General features: G+C 36.1%; 1 protein-coding gene across 1 annotated transcript in view; it reads left to right on the plus strand.

Annotated features, from left to right (window-relative positions):
* Positions 1–1,919: 1,919 nt before the first annotated feature.
* The window catches only part of CHI3L2 (chitinase 3 like 2), a 32,867-nt gene continuing 7,581 nt past the window's right edge, over positions 1,920–27,205 (plus strand). The window contains exons 1-5 of the mRNA XM_031967271.1: positions 1,920–2,704; positions 8,217–8,293; positions 24,290–24,319; positions 25,902–26,103; positions 26,925–26,981. Of these exons, the coding sequence (XP_031823131.1) occupies positions 24,304–24,319; positions 25,902–26,103; positions 26,925–26,981 (275 nt within the window). The 5' untranslated portion in view covers positions 1,920–2,704; positions 8,217–8,293; positions 24,290–24,303. The remainder of the gene's footprint in view (positions 2,705–8,216; positions 8,294–24,289; positions 24,320–25,901; positions 26,104–26,924; positions 26,982–27,205) is intronic.

Raw genomic sequence — 27,205 nt, forward strand, 5'->3', positions numbered from 1 at the left:
TGCTTCATATATGTTTCTTGTAAACAACATATTGTAGTTTTCTGGCTTTTAATCCAGTGCAATTCCATTTTGTGGGAGCATTCATTCCATTCACATTCACAGTTAAAATGACTAACTCTGTATCTTATTTCCTGCCATCTTATTTCCTCCAAGTTATACTTTTCTCTTTACTTTCCCCTTTCCCTCCTCCTCATTGTTTTGCTAGTAACCATTACCTCCCTCAATCTGACCTCCTTTTTTTCAGCCCTTTGCCCTTTCTTAACCCTTTTCCCTTCTACTTTTGTTCTCTTTTCTTTCCCTTTCCCCCTCCTCCTTCCTTATAGCATGAAATAAGTTTCTATATCAAACTAAATATGTATAACATTCCTCTTTGAGCCAAATTTGATGATATTAAGGTTCAAACAATGCTCACCCCCTTCCCTTCTTTCCCTCAGCTGTAATAATAGGTCTTTTTTGCCTCTTTGTTTGATGTAATTTACCCCATTTTACCTGGGTCTGTTATTCCAAAATCTGTTCAGAGCCTTGATCTGGTGTTGATTCTGAGGGAAAACAGGAAGAACTCAAAGTGCTATCTACTCTTGACTAGCTTGGTTCCACCTTTTTCATTACTTAAAAAAATAAATTTCCTCAACATCACTTCAGATATTTTCTCCTCCTTCCAGTACCTAAAATCCTGTGCCTCTTTCTGTAGAAATCAATTTTGGATCAGGAAGGAGATTCAAGGATTACCTAGTCCTAATACAATTCATTTTTCGGATGAGGAAGCTGAGGCTCAGAGTCTCTTAAAGCCACAAAGCCTGATTCTTCAGTTCATTTTCATCCTTATTTAGGGTTGGATCACCAATGACATATTCCAGGTGCTGAGCTTCTCACAAACCACCAGAGGGTGCCACCTTCCTCTATTACAAAAAGGAGAAATTTCTTTCCTTCCCCTCACCCCAAACAATTCCTCACTCACACTGGGCAGAACCTTGGAAGGCACAGAGCTCTGTGGGAATTTTATGCCAGAGAACTCAATGTCCAGGCCCTGGCCCAGACCCTTATTCCTAGCCAGCTCTGTCTAAAATTCTGTGTCTGATCACCCCATAGTTACTAGAATAGTAAAAAAAATGCGCAGAAAGTTTCTGAGAGGTGCAGAAAGAGACATGCATTTTCAAACTTGGCTAATATGTTGACTTCTTTTCTTAACTATTTTAATTTGTTCCAAGTGAGGGATCTATTGATAGAGAACAAATTAGTACATAGTGATAAGGGTGCAAAACAAAGGAAAGGAAAGGAAAAAAGTATTAATAAAACCCAAAAAATACACAAAAGAAAATGAAAAATTCAGAAAGGGGTATAATATGGGTCAATTTATTGCTTTCTTAAGTTTTATAAATAATTTAAAAGATAAACTATGTAACAGTTCATGGTTTCATATACAATCCTCTTTTTGGTTCTTTGTATAACTAACTATTCACTGATTATTATTAGGTTGATAATAATGGTAAATAGGAGAAGGGAAAGAGGAAGGAAGGAAGGAAGGAAGAAAGGAAGGAAGGAAGGTGAGAGGGAGGGATAGAAGGGAAAATGGAGCAAAGAAATCTGTTAATATCTTTTGTCTACTTGTCTATCAGGTAATGGCATTTGTTATTTCGATTATATCTATAGCTTGGTTATCAGACATTTCTATATCTTGGTTATCAGACATTTAGTAGTCAAACTTTCTGTTAAAATGAATTTTTTCCAGTCAATTCTTTTCTTACTTTAGACACATAAAGCTATTTACTTCATACAAAAACATTTTAATTTGATCTAGTAAAAATGTTCAATATTAATGTGCAATACGAATAAATTATATTATCATATAATTTATATTTTATATTATCATATAATTCATAATTTTAAAAGTCTATCTGCTTTTTATTTCCATAGGGGAAAAAAAAACAACTCAGAATAAGAGTTAGCAACTTAATTACTATTATTTCAATCTGCTGGGAGGCTGATATGTAAAACTCATCAGAACAGAAAATCACTTTATCGTATTCCTGAGTACACTGTGCACTTTGGTTCTGCACTATCTGCCTCAAAGTCCATGTCTTCTGGCAATTAAGCCCAGGAATTTGGTCTCCTTCTGTTGATGGTGATGACAGCCAACAAAGAAACTCCCTGTTTCCAGCAAGAGCGTCATCTATGGACCCAGGACTTCAAAACTTCTCCCACTCACAAGGTTGTTTCAACCCTGGGCATATCCATTTCAAGGCTGATGCTCAGTTACTTATTTAGGGAAAGAAACACAAAGCAGAAGATGCATCTAAGGAGACAGTTCAGACTCTTCCAGGAGACTTCCCTACTCTAGCATAAAAGCAGTTAGCATTAGATAGTGTGCTGGTCCTGTGAGAGGAAAGGGACAGCTCATCTCTTAACTTCCATTGGACGTTTTGGAGTTACATGATGACACCTGGAGGATAAAAGGAAAAGGAAAAGAGTGTGATCTCCAGAAGCTGTCTCTCTTTCCAACTCCCATGGATCCTTTCCCACTTTCATTTTCCCAAGTCCTTGAGCCACCACATATCCAGAGGAAGCCATTAAGTTCATCATCCTCAAGAGACCTAATCACTGAGTCACCATATTCCTGGAGTCCCCAGAAATTTCTAGGGGAGCCTTATGTACACAGTCCCTAGGCTGACCCTAGTGGATACTAATTCAACTTCTGATAGGCCAGGTTTGTTAAACATTAGACTGCTATGTTCTGTTCTTCTGAGTCTTGCTTACATAGTCTATTCTATTGATAAATTTTTCTATTTTTTAACCATATCAAAGATTTTAATGATTACTGTCATATAATATAATTTGAGTTTTGGTAATGCTATGGTCCCTTCAATTTGACTTTTTTCATTGTTTCCTTAAAGATTATTGACTTTTAGTCTCTTCAGATGAATTTTATTATTAATTTTAGTTCTTTAAAGAAACCCTTTGGTAATTTGATTGATATGGTACTAATTCTATAATTTATAACATGTATGATATATTACATTATAATATATACATTATGTTAATTTATGCATTCATGTAAATTAATTTGGGTAGTATCTTTTAAAAAATATATTGATGAAATCTAACTCCAACTATAACACTTTTTTTCTATAAGTAATGTTTTGTAGTGGGATTCATATAAGTGTGAGTATGTCTTTATAAGTTAATTCCCTGATATTTTACACATTTTGTAGTTAACTCTGGAATGGAATTTTTTATTTCCTTTTCTTCTTGAGTTGTGTTAATAAAATAGAGAAATGTGATGGTTATGTGGGTTTATTCTCTATCTGCTATCTCACTGAGTTTTGTTGGTTCTTTGAGATGTTCTATGTAAAAGTTCATCAATTTCTTTTTCCTGTCCTATTGCTGTATTTAGCATTTCTAGAGCTACATTAAACAATAACCCTGATGATGCACATCCTTATTTGCTCCTAAACTTCTTTTATTGCTTCATAACAAATAATGCTAGCTCTTAACTTAAGAGTCAGTTTTACTAAAGAAAAGTTGAGTTATTTCTATGCATTTTAATGCTTTATTATAAAAGAAAGTTGAATTTGTTGTATCTCTTGATGTAATAATCTTTTTATATAAGCCTTTTATTTTAATTTCTTTTATTATTAATACTGAAAAAGGCAACCAAGAAAACAACTACCTACCAACTTTTGTGGTGTGTGGGACAGTGACTTTTACCCAAATTAAAATCAGAGACTTTTAAGGTCAAAAGCAAAAAGGATTTATTATGATCTCCTAAGAAAGGGCAGTTCCCAACAAAAGTAGTGTCTGTATAAGAGTGTAAAGTGCAAGCTGCAAAATATAGAATTATACAGACCCTAATATGGAAGCTCCATACCTTTCCTGGCCTTTCTTCCCATTGACTGGGAATCAGGATTTCCATTTTGAACGTGGAAATCTACCCCATAAATAAAGAATAATGTGAATGAAAAGTAAGGGGATACAGAAGGGGAATGTAAGTTTATCTAAGATAATCAAGCACCTGTGGCTTTTGGCTATAGTACAATTTGTTAGTGCAAAGTTTCAAGTTATAATTAGAATATAGGTTGAGGTCATATTCTTATGAGAGGCCTTCACTCAGTTTATTTCATTCAGTTCCTCTTCTTATTCATTAATTTATTATTATCAACAATATTAATAATTTATTATTATTTAATGAAGACCCTCACACCCTTCTTGATACATTTCCTCAACCAGTCTCCAATCCTTCTGGGCTTAGTCTGCTAATAAATCCAATGCCTTAATTATTTTGACCATGGTCTGGAGTCTAATGGACCTATTCAGTTTATAAATTGGGGTTCTGTACCCCCAGCTCCCATATAGGGACCATGTGTCACCCCAATCATTTGCATCCTCAGTCACTGTAGTAGATAACCCTTCACAAATAAAGATGCCATATAGTATCATCAAAACTGATCCGTCAGACCTCAACCTGAGAACACTTACATGACAGGATAAAATATCCTTTATGTAACTTTAGGTAATTGTTTATTTTCAACCAATCATTAAATAACAATTCCATCTTATAGCCAGACTCAGGAATAATCAGGTGAGCTCTTATTCAAAAGAACACCACTGGGAAACTGAGTCAGAAGGACCTCACCATAAGTGGAAGCTAAGGTTGTCCTCCTTAATTCAAAACTCCAAATGAGATCAGCTACAGTTCCAAGAAATTTTATCTTAAATAGCAATTCTAAGTTTCAGATGAATTTAGTTCTCAGGGATCACTTATCCTAAATAGGTACTGACTATAATTTTACATTGATAACAATAAGAGATTCATCCTAGAAAGTTCACAACTCATTTTCATATCTAAGTAGATGGTTTTAAGCTCAACATTACACAAACCATTTTATTTAAGGAATTTGTAGATTTTCAATAAACCCATTTCTTTTTGGAAACTAATAGCTTCTAACAATTTTCTTTATTTCTCCTTCATTTGTTTCAACTTCTCCATTTTCTTTTTTTTTTTTAATTTTGACAATTTTATTTCTTTCTTTAAAAAAATCAAAGTAGCTAATGGTTTCTTTATTAGTCTTTTTAAAAGTAGCTCTTGGTTTGATTACATCAATAGTTTTAGTTTTGTTTTGAATTTTAGGATCATAGATTTGGAAAAGGTCAACTAGTCAACTCCCTCATTTAACAGATAAGAAAACTGAAACATAAGCAAGTTAAGTGACTTATAGCTATGGGCAGGGGTGGGACATGAACTTATAGCTAAAAGGACATATAAAAACGGAGAGGCAGAAATGGGATATAACTCAGGTCTTCTGACTTCAAATCTAGCACTTATTTTATTTTACCACTGATTTATCTCTCTTGGATTTTTCCTAGCTAATATGGTTGTGTTTAATTGTAGCTATTAATTTGATGGTTTTTAAAGGTTTTTTTCTGTTTGTTGGGGTTTTTGCTTTTTGTTTTGTTTTGTTTACAAATCTGCAAATTTTATCAGTCTTCTGGTTCAATCCCTTTATTTTGCAAATGGGCAAGGTAATATTTAAAGAGAGAAATTTTTCCAAAGCTACATAGGCAGAAAGTAGAAAAGATTGGGTTTAAATCTAAATTTTCTGACTCCAAATATAAGCTCTTTCCATTCCTTCTCTAGGGAATTCTTGTTCTTTTTGTTCTCTCTCTTCTCCTTTGTCTTCATCTTCATCATCATTTTCTTTTTCATCATTATCATCTTCTTTTTTAAGTTTAAACTTTAAAGTTTAATCTACTATATTTACATTTTTCTCTATCATTTTAAGTCTAGAAAATTAGCCAAACAATAAATCAAACCTTCATTTTCTGGAATTTGCTCATTTCTGAGATGAAAATGCCCACAATTAAAATTTAACAAAACAGTTCTCCAAGTCAGTGCCATCTGGGTAGAGACCAAAGTAGGAAATTCATGTACTCTACCCTTTCCATTTCCCTCCAGGATCCAAAATAGGGTAGAACCAGGGCTGGAGCAGAGGTACCAAAAATATGGTACTTTTGTCTTTTGTTTGGATAGAGATTACCTTGCAGTATTTTCTTTTTTATGTGCTGATCTTTTGTTTCTTCTAATTCTTGCTAATAAGTTTCTTCTAATTATTGAGGATCTATTGAAATTAAATTCTTACCATCACCTCACTAAGATCTTGGTCCTCCTACTAGCAAACATTAATATAGCATTTTAATATTTACAAAACACTTTACATATGTAAAGTATGTACATATCAGCTCTGTAAAGTAGGTGTTATTATTATTCATATTTTACAATTGAGGAAGTTGAGACTGATAGAGCTTAACTGACTTGCCAAGAATCATGCAACTTGTAAGTATTTGAAACTTGATCTCAAGGGTTTCAAAGTCCTAGAACAATATTCTATCCACTGTGCCACCTGGTGGTCAAGATGCATTTAATTAGACTTGACATTCTTTTTTTTCCAATATTTATAATCGTTGTCATGTAAATTCCTTTCCTAGTTCTTCATTAGTTCACACAAGTCTCTTCAAATTTCTCTGAATCATATGAATCATTCATAATTTCTATCATTTGTATATATAAATATATATTTAAAATATATAGTATCATTTTATATATTTATTTTTCTATCATTTTACAATACAATTCTAGTATATTCATTTACTAAAAAATAATGTATTCATATCATAATTTTCTTTAGGTATTGACCAACATGGTCATTTTCTTGCCAGGTTCCCATCACTTGACTTAATCAATCAGTTCTTCCTTATTAATCAGAATCAGACCTAGAATAGTAATTTCCCTTCTTGGTTCATTTCTCCCCCTCCCTATTTACGATGCTTTCACACTTATCCTAAAAGATATGGGGAGATGTCCCAGAAGAATAACAGAAACAGATGTACAAACTGGGCCACATCTTAACAGCCTTACCACCACCCATATTGGAAAGGTGGCCTCCTACAAAGAATAAATGAAACAGATATACAAATTGGGCCATGGTACCCACTCTAACTGGAAAGTTGGCCTCCTACCATTGGAGGAGGTGTCAAATTTTACTACAGCAATACTACACCTGGACAAGGAAAATAAATTTATAATTAATTTGCTTACTCAACTAACTTTAGCAATAGTTGAACTGGGAAAATAAGCAGCAAGATATCCATTGAGCGGAGATTGTGACAATGAATTGATGTCCTTCCTAAGACCCAGAAGTTATCTCGAATCCTATCCTCCCCAAATAACTGAATATGCCGAAGAGCAGGGCTGTTGCAAGCCTAATAATCTACTGATTCCATGAATCTCCTTTTTTTTTCCTCCCATAAATAGTCCAGCTAAAGGTGACATTTTAGGACATCTAGGTCTAATTGTGACAGCCAAATGCCTATACTGTCTATACATTTACTAGCTATAGTATTTAGCTTCTTAGAGATATTGATTTCCTTATTTATTTTACTAACACTACTCCTCCAGAAAAAGTGGAAGGGGATTCCCAGGGCACCCGATTATCAGGGAGATTTCTTTTTATTAAATAACATGTCTTCAGCATGAATATTATCTATTGGCATTCTTCTTTATATGAGATCACACTAGTTTTGCAAACTCCTATATTAGTGTCAAGTTATTATTTTTATTGAGAGACACAATATGAGCTAGTAAATAGAAAATTGGTCTTAGAATCAGGAAGACCTGGATTTTAATACTATTTCTTTTTTTTTTTTTAATAGCTTTTTATTTACAAGTTATATGCGTGGGTAATTTTATAGCATTGACAATTGCCAAACCTTTTGTTCCAACTTTTCCCCTCCTTCCCCTCGCCCCCTCCCCCGTATGGCAGGTTGACCAATACATGTTAAATATGTTAAAGTATAAATTAAATATAAAATAAATAGACATGTCCAAACCGTTTTTAATAGCATTTCTAATAAACATTGATTCTGTGATTATGGGCAGGTGACTTAATTTCTCATAATTCCAGCCAACCCTCTAAAACGATATATGCAAGAGGAGTTGACAACCTGCAGTGAAGTCTTAGAGGTAATTTCTGTACCAGAATTCCACATTCTAATATGTAGAATATAAATAAGTTTAGAGTAAGATAGTACCACCAGGCCAGCTTCTATCACAAATCTAAAATATCCTGTACCTTATATTCTTCTCTATTATGTTCTTTAAAACTTCCTTATTTTCTTCTCCAGCTATCAAATTCTCCAGAACCTCATATTCTTTTCTTCTTTAGATCCCAGCTATAGGCTGTTAGCATTGTTGCTGTGGAAATGGAGGCAAACATACTCACTGGAAACATAAAATGACTAGGTGAGTTCCCCAGAATTGTGGTGACTTGTTGTTCTGAAACTGAGTCTCCCTATATCACTAGGGTGAAAGTACGTTGTAACCAGGTGCTGTAGTAGACAGTGCGCGGGACTTAGAAGCATCTTCCTAAGTTTAAATCTGATTTTATATACTTAATACCTGGGTGACCCTGGGCACATCACTTAGCCCTTTGTCTCCATACCTCATCTTTAAAATGAACTGAGGAAGGCAAAGGCAAATCATTCCAGTATCTTTGCCAAGAAAACCCCAACTGGGGCCAAGAGGAGCTGGACATGACTGAGATGACTGAACAGTAATAACAACACTTTTCCTGTTCCACAGACCTAACCCCAATATTGATCTTACTTGCCCAGAATTTCCTGTTTGGACTGGTTCTCCCTTAGCCCTCGTCCCTCAGGAGCTCACTGTGTTTGTGCCAGACTCAGATTGGATTCCCAGTCACCCTTAGCCACAGTGCAAGCTCAGAACTTCCAGATTCAAACAATTCAACTGGTTCAATCTCTTCTGACATCAAGGATTACACGGTCGTGGTAACTGTCACTCACAGATTACAGAGTTCAGTCACTAAAACATGACGAGATTTGTGTAGTTTTTTTTTTTTTTTTTTTTTTTTTTTAATGAGCCTGTGACTTTATTGATGTAGAGAACTCTCTACCAATAGAGATTTATCTTCACAGAGTTAATTCTCTTGGATAGGGGTTAAACAGCTTGCCCAGGAGGTCAGAGGAAAGACTTTAATCCAAGGATGTCCTCCTCAGGAACTGGCTTCCCATCCACTCAGATACACTGCCTCTTTTATATGTATGTACATGAACTTGTACACATATGCATTTGTGTATGTATATGTATACATATACATATACACACACATACACAAATATATGTACATGACAAATTTATTTATTTATTTATTTTTGAGGCTGGGTAAATTTTTTTTTTTTAATAATTATAACTTTTTATTGACAGAACCCATGCCTGGGTAATTTTTTACAACATTATCCCTTGCACTCACTTCTGTTCCCACTTTTCCCCTCCCTCCCTCCACCCCCTCCCCCAGATGGCAAGCTGTCCTATACATATACATGACAAATTGAAATGTCATCCTATACAGAACAAAAGATGCTATGTAAAGAGGGGGTGATCTAGGCTGACCCAGGCTCTGAGTTCAATAACTGAGTCTTTGTTCTTTGCTGATCCCTTTGTTGCCTTCCCTGTTCCTATAAAAGATTTAATGCTACTTGAGTGGCCCGGATTTCCTTTTGCAGGTATTATCCCCAGTTCATTAAGCCTGGCACTTACTGAGTCTCTAACCCAAACAAGATTGATTGTTTGGTACTCTGAGGGCAGAGTGCTTAGAATTTTTCTTTTCTTTTCTTCTTTTTTCTCTTTTCCTCCTCTTCCTCCCTGAAAAATGTATCAGTTTGACCATTTATCATTGGGGAATGTTTCTTATTTTCATAAATTTGAATCAGTTCCCTATATATTTTGGAAATGACTTTTTTTAGGGAAATATTTCACAAAGAATTTTTCCTCCAATTCCTTGTTTTCCTTCTAATTTTAGCTGCATTGGTTTTGTTTATGCAATATTTCTAAAATTTATATAATCAAATATGTAGATTAGATAGATAAAGATATAAATGCGTGTATATTAGATATAGATATAAATGTGTATATGTGTATATATATATGTGTATAATTGATATAGATATAAATGTGTATATTAGATTCTGTATGTATACATTAGATATAGATATAAATGTGTGTGTATATATTTTTATATATATAAAAATATATATTATATATATTTTTTTCTTTCATTTCTTTCGTATTTATGACTTTTTAATCACAAAATAATATTCCATTATGTTAAAATCTTTCTCCTCACTTTTGGGGAGATGTGATTTCGCTGATGCAGATTAATGGGTCTCTACTAATGCAGAGCAGTGACTGTTCTGAAATTCATAGCTTGGATAACTGAGCAATGAAGTGACCTGCATGTGTCCTATCAAACTCTGAGGTCAGCCCCTTACTACTCTGCCTCTCCAGTGTTAACCACATGCAATTATCCAACCATTCTCTCATTATTTGGCCATATAAGTTGCTTCTGATCTTCTTGCTGGTACAAATAGAGCAGACAGCAATGTTTTTTTTTTTGTTTGTTTGTTTTTATAAAGATAGTTTCTTATTTCCTTTGCTTTTATAATCAATTCCTAGCAATGGGCTAGATAAAATTGAAGGATAATGGTCCTAAAGACTGGACATGGGAATGGGTGGAGGATAAATATACCCTGTACTGGTTAGCCTTCAGAGGAAAGAAAATCTCAACAGCAGTCCATAATTAAGGAAAGAAGCACAGAGTGCTTAAAGACAAGGTACAGGAGAGGTTGCCTGAGACTATGCTTCAGACCAGAACAATTACAAAGTATTTAGTCTAGTTCTTCCTTTCCTTCAGACCAGAACTCAGTTTGCAAGGGGTTTTCAAGCAGACCATGTAAGAGAATGGAAAGTAAAAAAAGAAAAAGAAAAAAAGAAAAAAAAAGGAAAGTACGCAGGATTTCTCTTCAGAACCACATATTTTATCCTTTGGAGAACCTGTGTTCAGTGGTGGATATTTTTATCATAAATTGTACCTGAGGCTATTTCTGAGATTTTCTTTTATCCTAGGTGTGGGTTAGCTAGGTGACAGTAAATCGAACATCAATTAGGAAGACTCATCTTTCCAATTTCAAATCAGGCAGAAAGGTACTAGCTGTGTGATCCTAGACAAGGTATTTCATCCTGTCTGCCTCAGTTTCCTAACCTGTCAAATGAGCTGGAGAAGGAAATGGTAAATCACTCCAGTGTCTCTGCCAAGAAAACCCCAAAAAGGGTCACAAAGAGTTGGACAAGACTGAAAATGACTAATAGCAGTAACAAGACAAAATAATTGGGGAAGGGGGAAAGGGAAGATTACAAGAATGAAGGTTTTTTGTTTTGTTTTTTGTTATTGCATCCCAAACTGTCTGAAAAAGAGATTGGTCATCCCCCAAAAAGTTATCTAGTATTGTTAATGATAAAAATTAATATTATGTTGTATCATTTAATAGTATTACTCTGTAACATACCCTTTACCTCATTTTGTCAGACCCCATTTCTCGGTAGCTTAAAAGATATGGGTGAATAATGTGATCACTCCTTGCCCCCAAAAATTTACTAATCACTTTAAGGAGGACCCTTGTTTCTATTTACAGATAAGCAGAAAATCAGCTTGTGTTAGACCCTCTCCAAGGGACAACTCTTTTGTCTTTTTGTCTTCATATCAAAATTAGGGGAAATTTGGTTTTCAAGGAGGAGGCCAAAAACGGGGAGGGGAAACCTGATTGAGATAGTTCTGACTTTCAGGCCAAGATTACTTGAGGCAGCTGAGACCTATAAAGCAATTAATCTTTCTTTCTTTCTTTCTTTCTTTCTTTCTTTCTTTCTTTCTTTCTTTCTTTCTTTCTTTCTTCCTTCCTTCCTTCCTTCCTTCCTTCCTTCCTTCCTTCCTTCCTTCCTTCCTTCCTTCCTTCCTTCCTTCCTTCCTTCCTTCCTTCCTTTCTTTCTTTCTTTCTTTCTTTCTTTCTTTCTTTCTTTCTTCCTTCCTTTCTTTCTTCCTTCCTTCCTTTCTTTTTCTTTCTTTCTTTCTTTCTTTCTTTCTTTCTTTCTTTCTTTCTTTCTTTCTTTCTTTCTTTCTTTCTTTCTTTCTTTCTTTCTTTCTGTCTGTCTTTCTTTCTGTCTTTCTTTCTGTCTGTCTTTCATTTTCTTTCTTTCTTTTTTTTCTTTTGTTAGAGAGACCATGATCAGTCACACCTGAAGACCAACCCACTTTCCCTAGCTGCAGGTTAATATAAAATGGGTTAGGAACAACAGGATCAAAGGAGACCACACAGTTATTAATAGGATGCAAATCTTATGTAAATTTTAAACAAATCTGTTTATTAGTTTCCCATCAGCAGAAAATTTCTTCACCTTGGGTATGGTAAGTTACAAGGCGTGTTTCAAGGATATCTGGTGGGATCCATTAAGTTCTGGGGAATGAAGTCATTAATAATGGGCACCGCACCTTCCTCTGTCTCTTGGGACAGCAGGTATTGTTTTCAGGATGGAAAGGACAAATTTGGCTTGAAGGGAATAAAGATGAGGTTACCCTGAACTGGCTAACCAATCTCACTGTAGGCCCAAGGAACCAACCAGGAATCACTGGACTCATTTTGAAGTGGGAATTCAAACAACAGAACCAACAGTGGGACTGGCAAACCAGGAACGTGCAAATGGAGGGTATCATTGGAGTTGTGGTTAGTATACTCCCTGAGACCTAAAAGATCCTGGTCCAGATGGCTAATGGGGAACAAGGACTTAGAAGGAATGAGTGAAGACTTAACTCTCCTCTCCCAACCAAAACAGTTGGAGCAGGAACATGAGGGGGCATCCATGGCTAAAACAGAAAAAAGAAGCCCCTATATCCAGGGGATTAGGGACCTTTTTCCCTGTGATTTCTTTTTTCTTTTTTTTTTTGCTGAGGCAATTGGGGTTAAGTAATTTGTCCAGGGTCACACAACTAGGAAATGTTAAGTGTTTGAGGCCAGATTTGAATTCGGGTCCTCCTGACTTCAGGGCTGGTTCTCTATCCACTTCACCACCTAGCCGCCCCTTCCCTGCAATTTCTAGGGAGAAAAATAGGTTGCTCAAAGTAAGAAAAAGGGAAAAATTGTGATCTCTATCTAGCTATTTAGTTGGAGTCCCTTAGGATACCTTGGCAAGTCTGTACTAGGATTCTCAGGCTAATGATTGAGGCATTTGTTTTTCTAATGACCCCACTGACAACAGACACAAATATTCTGAGGGAAGAGGGTCTTCTTGTCAGTAGAGTGAATTATCCACTTTTGATATGAAGACAGACAGGGACCCTCAGAACTGGGGGACAAGGTGCCACCTCAATTCTCTTCCAATGACTGGATTGTAACACAATTATCCCTCGTTCTTTCTGTTTTCTCCTAGTAGAAATGGCCTGAGGTCACCCAGGTAACGTCCTCCAGGATAGCTTCTGTCAGACTCAAAAAGCATTTCTAGTAGTCTGACTACAGAAGTTCCCTGAGATCTTTAACAAACTGAAATTGGAAGACTTCCTTTCCTTCTGAAGGATCCTTCAATCTGCTATAGTTGTGGCAACAGTGATGGAAGCATCCAAAATGCCCCTTGGGTTTCATTCTCTTTCTGGACACACCAATTAATTTTTTCCCAATCTATTTTATGGGGAAAGAGCTTCCTGATGTCTTCCAAAACAGCCCTGTGAGTCATCTCCATGGTATTAGAGTTACAGGGAAGGCTCCTAGGTTAATCAGACTTCTGGCTTAGATCCAACCCAAAGAGCCCTTCCCACAACTACTCTCATTAGTTGGTTTGTGTCTACCCAGGTAAATCACTAAGCTTTAAACATTTACAACTTTTCAATGAATTCCCCTGTATTCTCTATGATTTGGGGGGGGAATTGGCTCTCTGGGGACATAGATCAGAGAATAAGAAACATAAACCAATTGTGGGGGGGCATTTAATTAAAGAATTTTTTTTTAAATTTTTTTTATTATAGCTTTTTATTTACAAGTTATATGCATGGGTAATTTTACAGCATTGACGACTGCCAAACCTTTTGTTCCAACTTTTCCCCTCCTTCCTCCTATCCCTTCCCCCCAATGGCAGGTTAACCAATACATATTAAATATGTTAAAGTATAAATTAAATACAATATAAGCATACATGTCCTAACAGTTATTTTGCTGTACAAAAAGAATCAGACTTTGAAATGGTGTACAATTAACCTGTGAAGGAAATCAAAAATGCAGGTGGACAAAAATAGAGGGATTGGGAATTCTATGTAATGGTTCATACTCATTTCTCAGAGTTCTTTCCCTGGGCGTAGCTGGTGCAGTTCATTACTGCTCCACTGGAACTGATTTAGTTCATCTCATTGCTGAAGATGGCCAGATCCATCAGAATTGATCATCATATAGTATTGTTGTTGAAGTACAGAATGATCCCCTGGACCTGCTTATTTCACTCAGCATCAGTTCGTGTAAGTCTCTCTAGGACTTTCTGAAATCATCCTGCTGGTCATTTCTTACAGAACAATAATATTCCATAATATTCATATACCACAATTTATTCAGCCATTCTCCATTTGATGGGCATCCACTCAGTTTCCAGTTTCTGGCCACTACAAACAGGGCTGCCACAAACATTTGTGCACATACAGGTCCCTTTCCCTTCCATTAAAGAATTTCTTAAAGAAGGATTGTGTATGCTGTGGGGGTGATCAGGTTTTATATTTCACCTTTGGAACACTCATCACATATCCAATGTTCAATTTGTGAATTTAAAGGAAACCCAGGGAACACGAGGGTAGAATCTCTCCTGGTGGTCTATGGCATTCTAATTAACAGCTCTTGCAATTGAGATTGCTGTTACAGAGTCATGTTCAAGACAGCCTCGGGATGATTGTCATTAATTGTAGTTTTGGGATGGACATCTGGCTTATGAGTGAGAAATGTTAATAGGATGATAAAGGATCCATTGTTCAAGAGCAGGGAATTCTTCTACTAGAGAACAACTCTAACTGAAATCATACCCAAAGCAGACAGATAAATGGATACTTGCTAGGGAAGTCAAGATCAAACCAAAAGTACTTTCTAAACATAAACTAATTCTCTTCCTCAGCTGATTAGGTCAAAGGGGTTGTCATTCATAGACGAATGAGTCTTGTCCAATTGGGACCTGCCTGAACAGTGATCCCATCCGCTGAAAGAAAATGGGTTAGAAATAAATTCTACTTAATCATTTCCTTATCCCTGACACTGAAGTAGGCCATTTCAAGTGGATAAATTCTGCCACATCCTGATTCATGATTCTGAGATAATCCAGTTGTCTAGTTGTTTCATTTACCTTGAATCCCACTGCTTTCACCAACTTTGGGTAACTTGGTATTAATGAGAACCCAAAGAACCAAACTTGTTTTGGGGATCATTAAGTTTTCCAGCAAAGGCATCTTATTCAAAGGGCAGAGACCCCCCCCCAAAGTGTGTTTACATGGGGCTTATATATGCTTAAATAACAAAGGAGAGGGGTTAGTTTCAGGCAAAGGAAATTGGGAAAGGATGTTGCAATTAGAAATGTTGACCTGAATGATCAGGGAACTTTTGAAGTCTCCCTAAATAGAAATTATTACACAGAATGTTCTTGTGGAGGAATCATTGTGGTGAGAAATGTGGCAAAAATTCTGAGTTAATGCTTGACACAAAATTAAGGGGCTTGGCTCAATTTACCAAGATGGAAGGAACTGTGCTCGGTTTATGATCCACAATGGCCAACACTAAGTACCTCTGACCACAAAAACAGAAAATGGCTTTTTGTTTAGATTTTCCCCTTCTTTGGAGGGAGTTAAAGATAGATCTTGGAGAAGTTGCTTAGTTAGAGGTGGTAAAATAGAAGTGTCTTAATGGGCAGAGTCAAGTGAAGTAATGACAGGAATTTGCCTGAGCTCTCCCAAATTCCCCTCCAAACAACTTTAAATAATACCTCAAACTGAATTTTAGTGCAGCAGAATGAACAAAAGGATGTGATGAAACAATTTTATAGCCCAGGACCACTTAGAGGTTCTACAGGAAAAGTCTGTTTCACTGGAATGAATATAGCACAGTCTAGTATAACTAGAAAAGCCAGAAAAAGACTTCCCCAGAAAACCAGTGCAGTTTTTGAGGGTCAACAACAGTGACTTGTAGAGCACTCAGCCAACTCACAGAAAGCAAAAAGTCAGACAACTGGTCAGAAAGAGATTACAGTGGACACTTAGCCCGTGCTGGGTGCAGGAATCTGTTGCATTGCCCAAACACAGTTCTGGGATGCAGTTCCAGAGTAAAAGAGGATCACTAACACCCCAGGCCACAGGGGAACAAATTCCAGGGCAGAAAAGAATGTTTGTGGTCACTCACAGACCAGAACACAGGCAGGAGAGGAGTGAATTCATCTGTCCTCAGATCATACCACCTTGGAAGAACTAAAATTTCCAAACCCCCGGAATTAGTTCTAAAAAGAACATCATGAAAAACATGAAGCTTGGAACAGCGCCTTCTCCTTTTAATACAAAGTTAAAAGTCATGAAATAGGCTAGAAAAAGAACAACAACAAAAAACCCAACCAAAAAAAAAGTTATTGTGGTGATAGGGAAGATCAAAACACAAACTCAGATGAGGATAACAATGTTAAAATGGTTACAGGCAAAGCCTCAAACAAAAATCAGGAAGAACTAATGAATGAACCATTGTTTCTCCTATTCTAGTATGTTGGAGAAATGTGAGGAATAAGTACTTTAGAGTAGAGAGCAGCCTGAAGCAGATTAATATGTAATTAGGAAAATTTAACAAAATAAATAAAAAATACAACAAAACATAGATAATATTACATTTTAAACCTGTAAATATGCAGTTCCTAGGTATCCTTATAAATGGATTAATGGTTCTTCTTTCTGAGTTTAACATCACTATTGTAGAGAGTAGGCAAGGGTAGTCTCCTGGAAGAAGCCAAATTTCTATTCTTGCAATAGTTTAAGGTGTTGTGAAAAGAAAAGATCTCATATAAAGGGAAATTTGAAGGGAATTATAAAAGGCATAGTGGAAGTAGAAGGTAAAGTGGGATTATAATTGCATGGGTAGAGCCGAGGTGGAGATAAGGGAATAGAAAATTATAGCAAGGGAGGGGAGTTTCCATTTAGGCATTTTAAACCTTTGAATCATAGGGATTCAAAAAGGAGGAGAAAGAGGAGAGGGTTTGTTAAAGTTTTCCATATCCCTGATGCTTTGCCCAGTATCATCCACGAATAGTTGTTTAATAAATGCTTATTGACTTAAAATATCTCTCTTTACTCTTACCATTGCCAATACTTTAATTCAGATTTTTATTATGTCTGACCTGAATTACTGTATTAATCTCCTCACCTCCATTCCTGGCTATTCCTATATTTCTGCTCCAATCTTTTGTAGACATTGCCAATGCAATCTTTCTAGTGCTCAACAATGATCATGTTCAAAAGATCATTACTTACTGAATAAAATACAAACATCTTAGTCTTTTTTTGATATTTCTAACTTGTCATTCCATTCTCATATCACACTAAACAGTCTGTCTCAAATACCCAATGTTTTACAAAACTATACTATTCATCAAGTTTAACAAACCCATTCCTTTGCTCAGACATGGAATAGCTTCCCCCATTATCAATTTATACTTTTTGAAATAATGCCTAATTCTATGAAACCTTCCCTGAGGGATTTTTCCAGCCTCTGTTACACATCATTGGCTCTTCTTTTATGCCTTTATCAAAATCTTATTTAGATGAATTATATTTATCTGCATATATGTTTATATGCCATGGTCTATTACTGTTCTATCAAGAGATGGAAGATATGCTTCATCATTAATATTTAAAATTATGACTCTGCTTTAGTCTAAGTTCTGTGGTCTTTCAGTGCTGTCTCTCCTTACATCATGAAGGTCAGTGATAAATTTTCTCCTGATTCTGCTCAATTCACTTTGTATCAGTTCATACAAATTTTTCTCTGTTTCCCTGAATCCATCATACACATTATTGCTTATGGTTTAATAAAATTTTATTGCATTCATATACCATCATTTGTGCAACTATTTGCCAATCAGTGGACACCTATTTTGGTTTTGGTGTTTATCACAATATAAACTGCTGCTATACATATTACACATAAACCCTTTCCTTCTGACCCTAACTTACTCAGAATAAATACCTAATTGTCTATGACTACATCAAAGGGTATATTGTAATTTAGTGAATTTTGGCATATAGTTCCAAACTGTTTTCCAGAATGGTTGAACTAATTCAGAGATCCACCAAGAGCCCATTAATGTGCCTACCTTTCTACAACTCTTCCAAAAATGCCTGTTTTTCTCTTTTATTATTTTTGCTAATCTGCTGAGAGTGAGGTAGAACCACAGTCATTTTTATTTGTATTTCTCTTATTATTGGTGACTTGAAACTTTTTAAAAAATAGAGCTTGCTGATAGCTTGCATTTCTTCATTTGAGAACTGCCTATTCATAAAAAAAAGGAAGGTTTTCACAATTATGACAAGATGGAGAATTCTTATCAAACAAGAGTTAAAGGTTAATTAAAAAAATAAAACAAAACCCTTTAAATTATATGAACTGAAAGGCTTCTGTTAAAAACAATAAATACAATTAGAGTCAAAGAGGAAACAATTATTTCGGAAAATTTCCCCAACAAATTTCTCTGATAAAGTCCTAACATAATTGATACAAATATATAATAATAAAAGCCAATCTTCACAATATAAGTTGTTTTTTTTTATGAATAGGCAGTTCTCAAATGAAGAAATGCAAGCTATCAGCAAGCTCTATTTTTTAAAAAGTTTTTCCACCAAGTTTTAAAAGATATGATCTTTTTAATTTATGCAATTTATTTCTTTGTAGTTAATTATAGTATACAGTACAAAGAGTGCTGGTGTAACTCTAGTTTCTCCCAGTTTACTTTTCACTTTTCCCAGTAATTTTTATCAAGATGGAAGTTTTTTTTTTTTTTTAAATAGGGAGTCATTTCCTGAACTTATCAATCATTATACTACTATATGCAACTGTTTCATTTACTTGTCTAATCTAGTCTTTATTTCATATTGAATAGTAATGTTCTGTTACTTCATGTATCAAAATTTGTTTAGCTATTCCCCAGTTGGTGCATACTTACTTTCCTTCCAGGCCTTCCAGGCCTGTACTATGACAAATTGCAACTAATATTTGGGGAATTATAGAATCTTTCTTTGCAATCGTTTCTTAGTTTGGTTTCCAGTTCTTTCTCCATCCTCTGGTATCCAGTAATCAATCTTATGGATCTTGTCCTAAAATTATATTTTTAAATATTTTATTTTTATTTTTAAATGGCTCAAAACATCCAATTGTTATCCAGTTGCTTCAGTTATATTCAATTCTTCATGACGCCATCTGGGATTTTCTTGGTGAAGATACAGGAGTGGTTTATCATTTACTTTTCCAGCTTATTTCACAGATGAAGAAACCGAGGTAAAAGGTTTAAGTGACTTAACGTAGGAAAATTTTCCTGATTGCAGGCTGGGAACCGTGCCACTTAGTTGCCACATGATTTTCCATGGCCCACATTTTAAAAAAAAATATTTTGACACTAGAATTCTTGAAGTCAAGGTGGTAAACTCAGTGCAATGTTCTTAAATGCCGCCAAACCAAACTAAAATCCAATTAGGAAATGTTTAACAAAATAAATAAAAATACAATAGATTTTTGTTTGTGATTTTCTAAGTCAACACACCACCTTCAGGGATCATTTTCTATTTGAGTTGGAGTATCTCTCCCAAATAATTTCACATGGCTCTCTCACAAGAACCCTCCCATCTTTCCAACTATCTGGGGAAATCAGAATTCCCTGAAACATTTCTCTAGAATTTCTTACTATACAAACCTTCTCATTGTACTTCCCTTGCCTGGAATGTCTCCCTTTTTTTTTTTGTTGGCCCATTTGCATCATGCCCTTCCCTTAAAGTGCAGCTCAAGTCTTTATGTCCATGAAGCTTTCTTTGACTAGATCATCAGGAAGTTGAGGGGAAAAGGAATTTTGTGTGGGAGGTGATGGAGGAGAGAGATGGCAAGTAGTACAAAGGGTTCTCTCAAGTCAGCTTTGTAAATCATGATGTAAAAATAATAAATATCTCCTATATTTCATGCACCATGCTAAATGCTTTTTACAAATATCTCATTTGATCATAAAAAAGGGAAAGGGACCCACATGCACAAAAATATTTGTGGCAGCCCTGTTTGTAGTGGCAAGAAACTGGAAACTGAGTGGATGCCCATCAGTTGAAGAATGGCTGAATAAGTTATGGTGTATGAATCTTATGGAATATTATTGTTCTATAAGAAATTCTCAGCAGGAGAATTTTAGAGGCCTGGAGAGACTTATAGGAACCGATACTGAGTGAAATGAGAACCAGGCGATCATTGTATGCAGCAATAGCAAGATTATACAATGATCAATTCTGATGGACATGGCTCTTTTCAAGAATGAGGTGATTCAGATCAGTACCAATAGATTTGTGATGAAGAGAGAGGATTATAGGGCCTGAGTATGGATCACAACATAGCATTTTCACTTTTTGTTATTGTTTGCTTGCTTTTTGTTCTTTTTTTTCCTCATTTTTTTCCTTTTTGATCTGATTTTTCTTGTGCAGCATGATAATTGTGGAAATATGTACAGGAGAATTACATATGTTTAACATATATTGGATTACTTGCTGCCTAGGGGAAAGGGTGGAGGGAAGGGAGGAAAAAAAAAATTCGGATCACAAGGTTTTCTAAGGATGAATATTGCAAACTATTCATGTATATGTTTGGAAAATAAAAAACTTTATAAAAAATCAAAAATTAAATAAAAAATATCTCATTTGATGCTCATAATAATCCTGTGAGCTGTTATTGTCCCCACTTTACAGTTGAAGTAACTGAAGCAGACAGAGGTGAAATGACTTGCCCAGGTTTACACAGTTGGTAAATATCTTAGTCTGAATTTGAATTCAAACATTTCTGATATCCAGCCCATCACTCTCTTATCTACTCTGCCATGGCTTCTGTGCTACTAAAGAATCCATATGTGCAATGTTTCTGATTTTCATACTTCAGTTCTCTGGAGATATTTCTGGTACCTCTTCTCCTCCTGTTGTTACTATTGCTCCAGTTGGGCATAGGGAAGTCTGGGAATAGAAGAAAAGGAGACACTTGTGTAAAGCAGTTGGAAGAACTGGTTACAGTTTGATTAATGGATGAACAGTTGGGAAAGAACGATATAAGAAGTAGGAAATGCAGGATGGATTTCAAGAGAAAGTCCTTTGAGGAATAATAGAATTCACAGAACTTGTATAGATCAGTTGAGGGCTCAGGAAAATAATGTAAATAAATGATGAAGAGACAGGGCTGAGTGTGCTATCTTCCTTGGCACTTTTCTAGAGAATAAAGTCTTTTTAGGAGGCTACCTATTGCTTTAAAAAACATCTATTTGCAAAGGGTTCCCTTTAACACATGTGAGGAAGACCCAGGACCTTGACTCCAGAGTAAGGCACGTGAAACTAGGGAGAAGGTCAGAATTGCAAGACTATCTCAGCCCTATGGGGCTGTCCTTCTAAATCCTTGTGACATAAGAGTGTGAGAAGATGCTTTGAGACATGTTGAGAAAAGATATTGCTTAAGTGACTTCCAGAAAATTTCACAAGGTAAATAAAGCCAGGGAGGGACAATGGAATGATTGGGTGGATGCTACAGCTTCCTTCCTGAAAGACAGGCTTTTAAAAAAATCTTGGATTATAAAAGGACCCAAGAACATGAAAAAAACAGAACGAGCTGTGAACTGGGAGTTGCCATCATGGGTCAGAAGTTCCTCTGGTGGGGTGAGTATGGATCTAATAGATTCATCAGGTGTAGGATTTGGATTGGGGTAGGAACTAGATGGAAGGGAGAAAGGACACTCTATGGAAAAAAAATTTAAATGAATATCATGTTCTATCCCTGGAGAGTGGATTATAGTGGAATAATTGAACCAGAAGTTTCATTTCATTTTATCTAGTTTAGTCCCTTCCTTACTATGAATAAGCAAAATTAAGCCCAAGGAATTAAAACCTTTTTGAGGATAAAATGGAGAGATGTGGACTAGATTACAGGAATTTCGTAGATTCAGAATTGGTCCAGAGACTTGACCCATAATGATTTGATTTTGTAATCATACAATATTTCATGTATATATCTTTGGCCATGTGTGTTGGATGTTCTTAAAATCATGGATTTAAATGAGTGTGTAGATGGCATATTTATCAAATTTGCAAATGATACAAAACTGGAAAGGATAATTAATAGGTAATTTAGAGGGGGGAGAGTCAGGATTCCCAAAAATTAGGTTAGAGTACTGAGTCAAATCTAATAATATAAAATTAAATGGGAAGAAATGTGGTCACAGGATCATAAAGATGGGTTTTCTTTAGGAAGTAATGGAGCAATGTCTGAAAAGTTCATTGTGAGAACATAGTTTTTTATCTCTTTCTATCTGTAAGTGATGACCAGTGACTTGGTCTCTTGGAAAGATGTCAAGAAAAGATTGGGGCCTATTTGGATTGGGGCCATAAGATACAGGCTATGCATAAAGATTGTACATGAAAAATAGGACAAGAGAAACACAGAGAGTCTGTGGGTCTCAGTTTCCTTATCTTTAGAATGAGAGAATAATCGAACTAATTGAATTCAAAGGTCCCATCTAGTTCTAACATTCTATGAGATCGGTCCTGAGAAATAAGGAACAAAGGAATCCCTGCATTTCCCTCTTCTATCTTCATTGACAATAAGAACTGGAAAGATTGTTTAATGGGTATGGGTAAAGGAAATGAGAGGGAAAGTCAGCTTGGCAGAGGTAGGACTGCAAATCTCTGATTTGTATTCCCTTTTCCCTTATAATTTCTAATTATGTAACTATCTTCATGCCCACAAAGGCACCTAGTACCTCTGTAACTTCTAAAGCAATCAACCCAGACTCATTAGCAAAATAGAAACTATGGAGGTGACCTCCACCATTTGGGAATGACCTCTCCCTTTCCCCTTGAAAGCTACTTTTCTACTACCATGCCATCTTTATTTTTCCTTTTACTTCTAAAATTCGTGGGGAAAATGTCTATACCCAATACTTCTACTTCATTCATTCATACATCCAATAAACTCTTACCTCAACCCTCTGTATTCTAATTTACATTATCACTACTCTACTGAAACCATTCTTTCAAAGGTCATCAGTGATATCCTAATCATCAAACCTAATGGGTTTTTCCCTTTAATCCTTATCTTGCTTCAGCCATTTTTGGTAGCCATTTACTATCCTCTTGTTTTAAATATTCTCTTCACCCTTGGCTTTAGAAATACCACATTCTCATTTCTCTCCTACTTGTGTAGCCTCTCCTCTATGTCCTTGGCCAATTCTTTGGCTTTTTTTCAACTCTTTAAGATGTGTGTTCTCCTAGGATTTATCTCTGGTCTTCTTCAATTGTTTTTCTCTATTCTCTACTTTTTTAATCTCACCCTTTCCCACAAGTTCAGATCTACCTTTATGCTGATATGAAGCAGGTATTTAATGCTTTCTGCATTTTGCATAAACTGCTCAGGATACTCCCATAAAGGGAATGGAAGCCAAACCTTTCCCTGTGAGTGGGAAGATTCCCATGGCCAGTTCCCTGAGCATGGGAATTATTCTTTCCCAGCCTGGTTGGGTGTTAAGTCAGGCTAGAAAAGATGAATAGCATCCATTAACCGAACAATAAATGGTACTAGTTCCCTCTTCCCACCATTTTCCCAAGTACAGAGTTCAAGGAAGGAACTTGCTTCTCCCATAATTAGAAAGAAAAAGTTGTTACTTCCCTCTCCCTGGGCCTGCTTTTATTTCTTTGTATGCCAATGGGTGTTTCCAGCTAGATAATTCCTTCCCTACCTCCACAAGCAATCTCAACTAATTTGCAAAAGATTAGATTCAGGAATAGACATTATGAGGTACTCAGATTTCTGCTGCTCTATCAACCTTCCAGAAATATAAAGCAAATAGAAGTGATTTCATAGTCCAGTTCGGGGAGAAAATGATCCATTTGCCCCTAGTGAGAAAAGTGCCCTGGCTTAAGGCTTAATGAATACTCCCAAGGTTGCAATGAGCAAAGCATTTGAGAGTCGGGAGGCATTTAGGGTTAGGGTCCTTTGCTAAGGTCAGAAAGTCCTCAGAGGAACAAAAAATAACTCGAGTTGAATATATTGGGAGTTCTTGTCCATGAAGGGATATTCATTTCTGGACTTATAAACATCCCTTTTTTGGTCTTTATTTCTGCAGGGTTTTTGGCCTTGATGCTACTTCAAGGTGGTAAGTAGTGATTTTGTTACATTATCTTTCTCTAGCTTTTTAGGTCTGGTATAATGGGTAGAGGGTTGAACTTGGACTGAGGAAGACCAAAATTCAAATCCTGCTAGTTATTTTAAGTTCTTCTAGCCTGAGTTTCCTCTTCTGTACCATAAGGATTATGATAGCACCTATCTCAATGAATTGTTTAAAGGGTAAAATGAGATATTTCTAAATCACTTCACAAACTTCAAAGCACTATCTAAATACTATTGATGATGATGATAGTGATGGTGATGATGGTGATGATGTTGGTGATGGTGATGATGGTGATGGCAATGATGGTGATGATGATGATGATGGTGAGGGTAATGATGGTGAGGGTAATGATGGTGATGATGGTGAGGGTGTTGGTGATGGTGATGGTGATGATGGTGATGATGGTGAGGGTGATGATGGTGATGATGGTGATGAGGGTGATGAGGGTGATGAGGGTGATGGTGATGATGGTGATGATGGTGATGGTGTTGGTGATGGTGATGATGGTGATGATGATGATGGTGGAGGTGATGATGATGATATAATGGAGGTGGTAGTGGTGATATAATGATGTCTGTTTTTTTGCCTCTGCCCTCTGACCTCTCTGTACTTCTCACTTTCTTTCTATATATCTCTACTCCTGTGCTTTAATCTCTCTATGTTTAAATATTTTCATTAATGTCTGTTTCTCTACTGGTTGTCACAGCAAACATTCTTGGAGCATTTACAATGTGCAATTTGATGTATTTCTTTGTTTTGAAGAGCCTCTCTATCTTTAGATCTTCCACTATCTAGAGAAGGAAAGTCCTATGTGTCAGGACCAAGACTCAAATCCAGTTCTTCTGACTTTGAAGCTTTCTCTTTAGCCACTATGGAACAGTAATTCTCAACACCATGATCTAAATTGGCAAAAATCTAATGGTACTTTAGGCCAAATAAATAGAGGAACAGTGTCTAGGATCAAGATTATTATAATCCTGCTATATTCTTCCCTACTTAGGCAAAATCTGAAATGTTGTGCTCCCTTCTTGGTGCCATATTACTGTGCAGAGGAAAAATTTAGACAGGATAGAGCTACTTCAGAGGAGAATGAATAGGTTGGAGGAGATGGGAGAAACTAGAAACCATTCCAATAAGAGGGATGCTTGAAATAATTGGAGATGTTTAGCCTGGAAAACTGAAAGCAATGGGGATATGATGGCTTCTAGCATTTGAAGATCTGACCCTTAAAAATGGTATTGCACTTCTGTTTGGTGCCAAAAAACTAAGAACAATGGGGCAGGAGGGAGGAGTGACTGTGATTTTGACTTGATATAAATACTTTCTAACAATTGAAGCTATCAGAAAGTGAACTAAACTGCCTCAGGAGGTAGTGAGTTCTTCATTTTATTGATGCTCTTCCAACAGAGGCTGATTCATCATTTGTATTTGTATGTTGTAAAGGCGGTTCCTATTAAAATATGGGTTGAACTAACTAGGCTTTGAGGTTCCTTTCAATTTGATGATTTTGTTATTTGTCTAAGAAAGAATCTGGCAACTGACCAGTCTGACTTGTTCTCCTTTATAGGTTCTGCCTACAAATTAGTTTGCTACTTCACCAACTGGGCTCAGTACCGAGCTGGGCTGGGATATTTCATCCCTGATTCCATTGACCCACAATTATGTACCCATCTTATCTTCTCCTTTGCCACTATCAGCAAAAATAAGATCACCCCTGAGGAGTGGAATGATATTACTCTGTATCACAACTTCAATGATCTTAAGAAGAGGTCAGTGGGATGAGAATGATGATGGATGGGATGGAGGGTGAATTAGGCAAACCCATCTTGAGTTGATCTAGGTCCTTGACTGCTGTGGATAAGAGGAAGATGGGAGAGCCTTGATATTGGGATTCCCAGGTTATATAGAAGAATAAAGCAGAAAAGATGAGAAAGAAACACCCCTCTCTCATTTCTCTTTGGTAACCTGGTTACCTACAGGTAGGACAAAACTTGGGCAAAGTTATATAATTAATGAAGTTATATTCATCATATCCTGCTTTTCTTTCATCTGTCTTCTTAAGTCTCATACTTGCTTTCCTTATACCGACCCTGGCTTCTCAGGACACTCCACAACTCTAATTCTAGCCAATACTCCATCAAAATCTGCTTGTCCTTTGTCCCTCAAAACTATAATTGGGTGTCTAATTTTTGCTAATATGACAGTGAGTGGTGATGAGTTAATGCTTCTTCTCCTAAGTCATTATGAAAAGAATCTATTAAAGACATTACTGAAAAAGACATGGAGCCCTAAAGAAATTTGGCTGTTGGGGTCATGACAGTTTGAGCTGTGAATAAACTAGCCCCAGCTCAGTAAGGAGTAACTTTCAATTCTGGAGCTAAGAAAGAGTTACTTGGATGTTCCAAATGCAGAAAGATTCAATGGATCTTTCAAGAGTCAATATTAATTAGAAAATAGTATATTAATGAGGATCTTCTAGAAACACAATATTTGAATTCAAAGAAATATTTCTAAGGGGGACATTCGGGGTCCCATGACAGGATGTTAATGAAGCCCTCAGTGAAATAAACTCATTATCTTTCCACTGCAGAAATCCCAGCCTGAAAACTCTCCTGTCCATTGGAGGGTCCAAATTTGGTTCCAAAGGGTAAGCACATAGCTCCTAGTATTTATTTCAGTCGTTAACTAATGTTAATTAAATCAGTACGATATGTCAAACATTGTGCTAATCTCTGGGGATATAAGGAAAAAGTAAAAAACAGTGACTGTCCTCAGGGAGATTATATTCTACTACATTAAATATATTAATTTCTACACATGTTTAACCTATATGCTACTGCTTGCTGTCTTGGGGAAGAGGGAAGTGGGAGA

This window comes from Sarcophilus harrisii, chromosome 4, assembly GCF_902635505.1.
Source record: "Sarcophilus harrisii chromosome 4, mSarHar1.11, whole genome shotgun sequence".
In the NCBI taxonomy this organism is placed as follows: domain Eukaryota; kingdom Metazoa; phylum Chordata; class Mammalia; order Dasyuromorphia; family Dasyuridae; genus Sarcophilus; species Sarcophilus harrisii.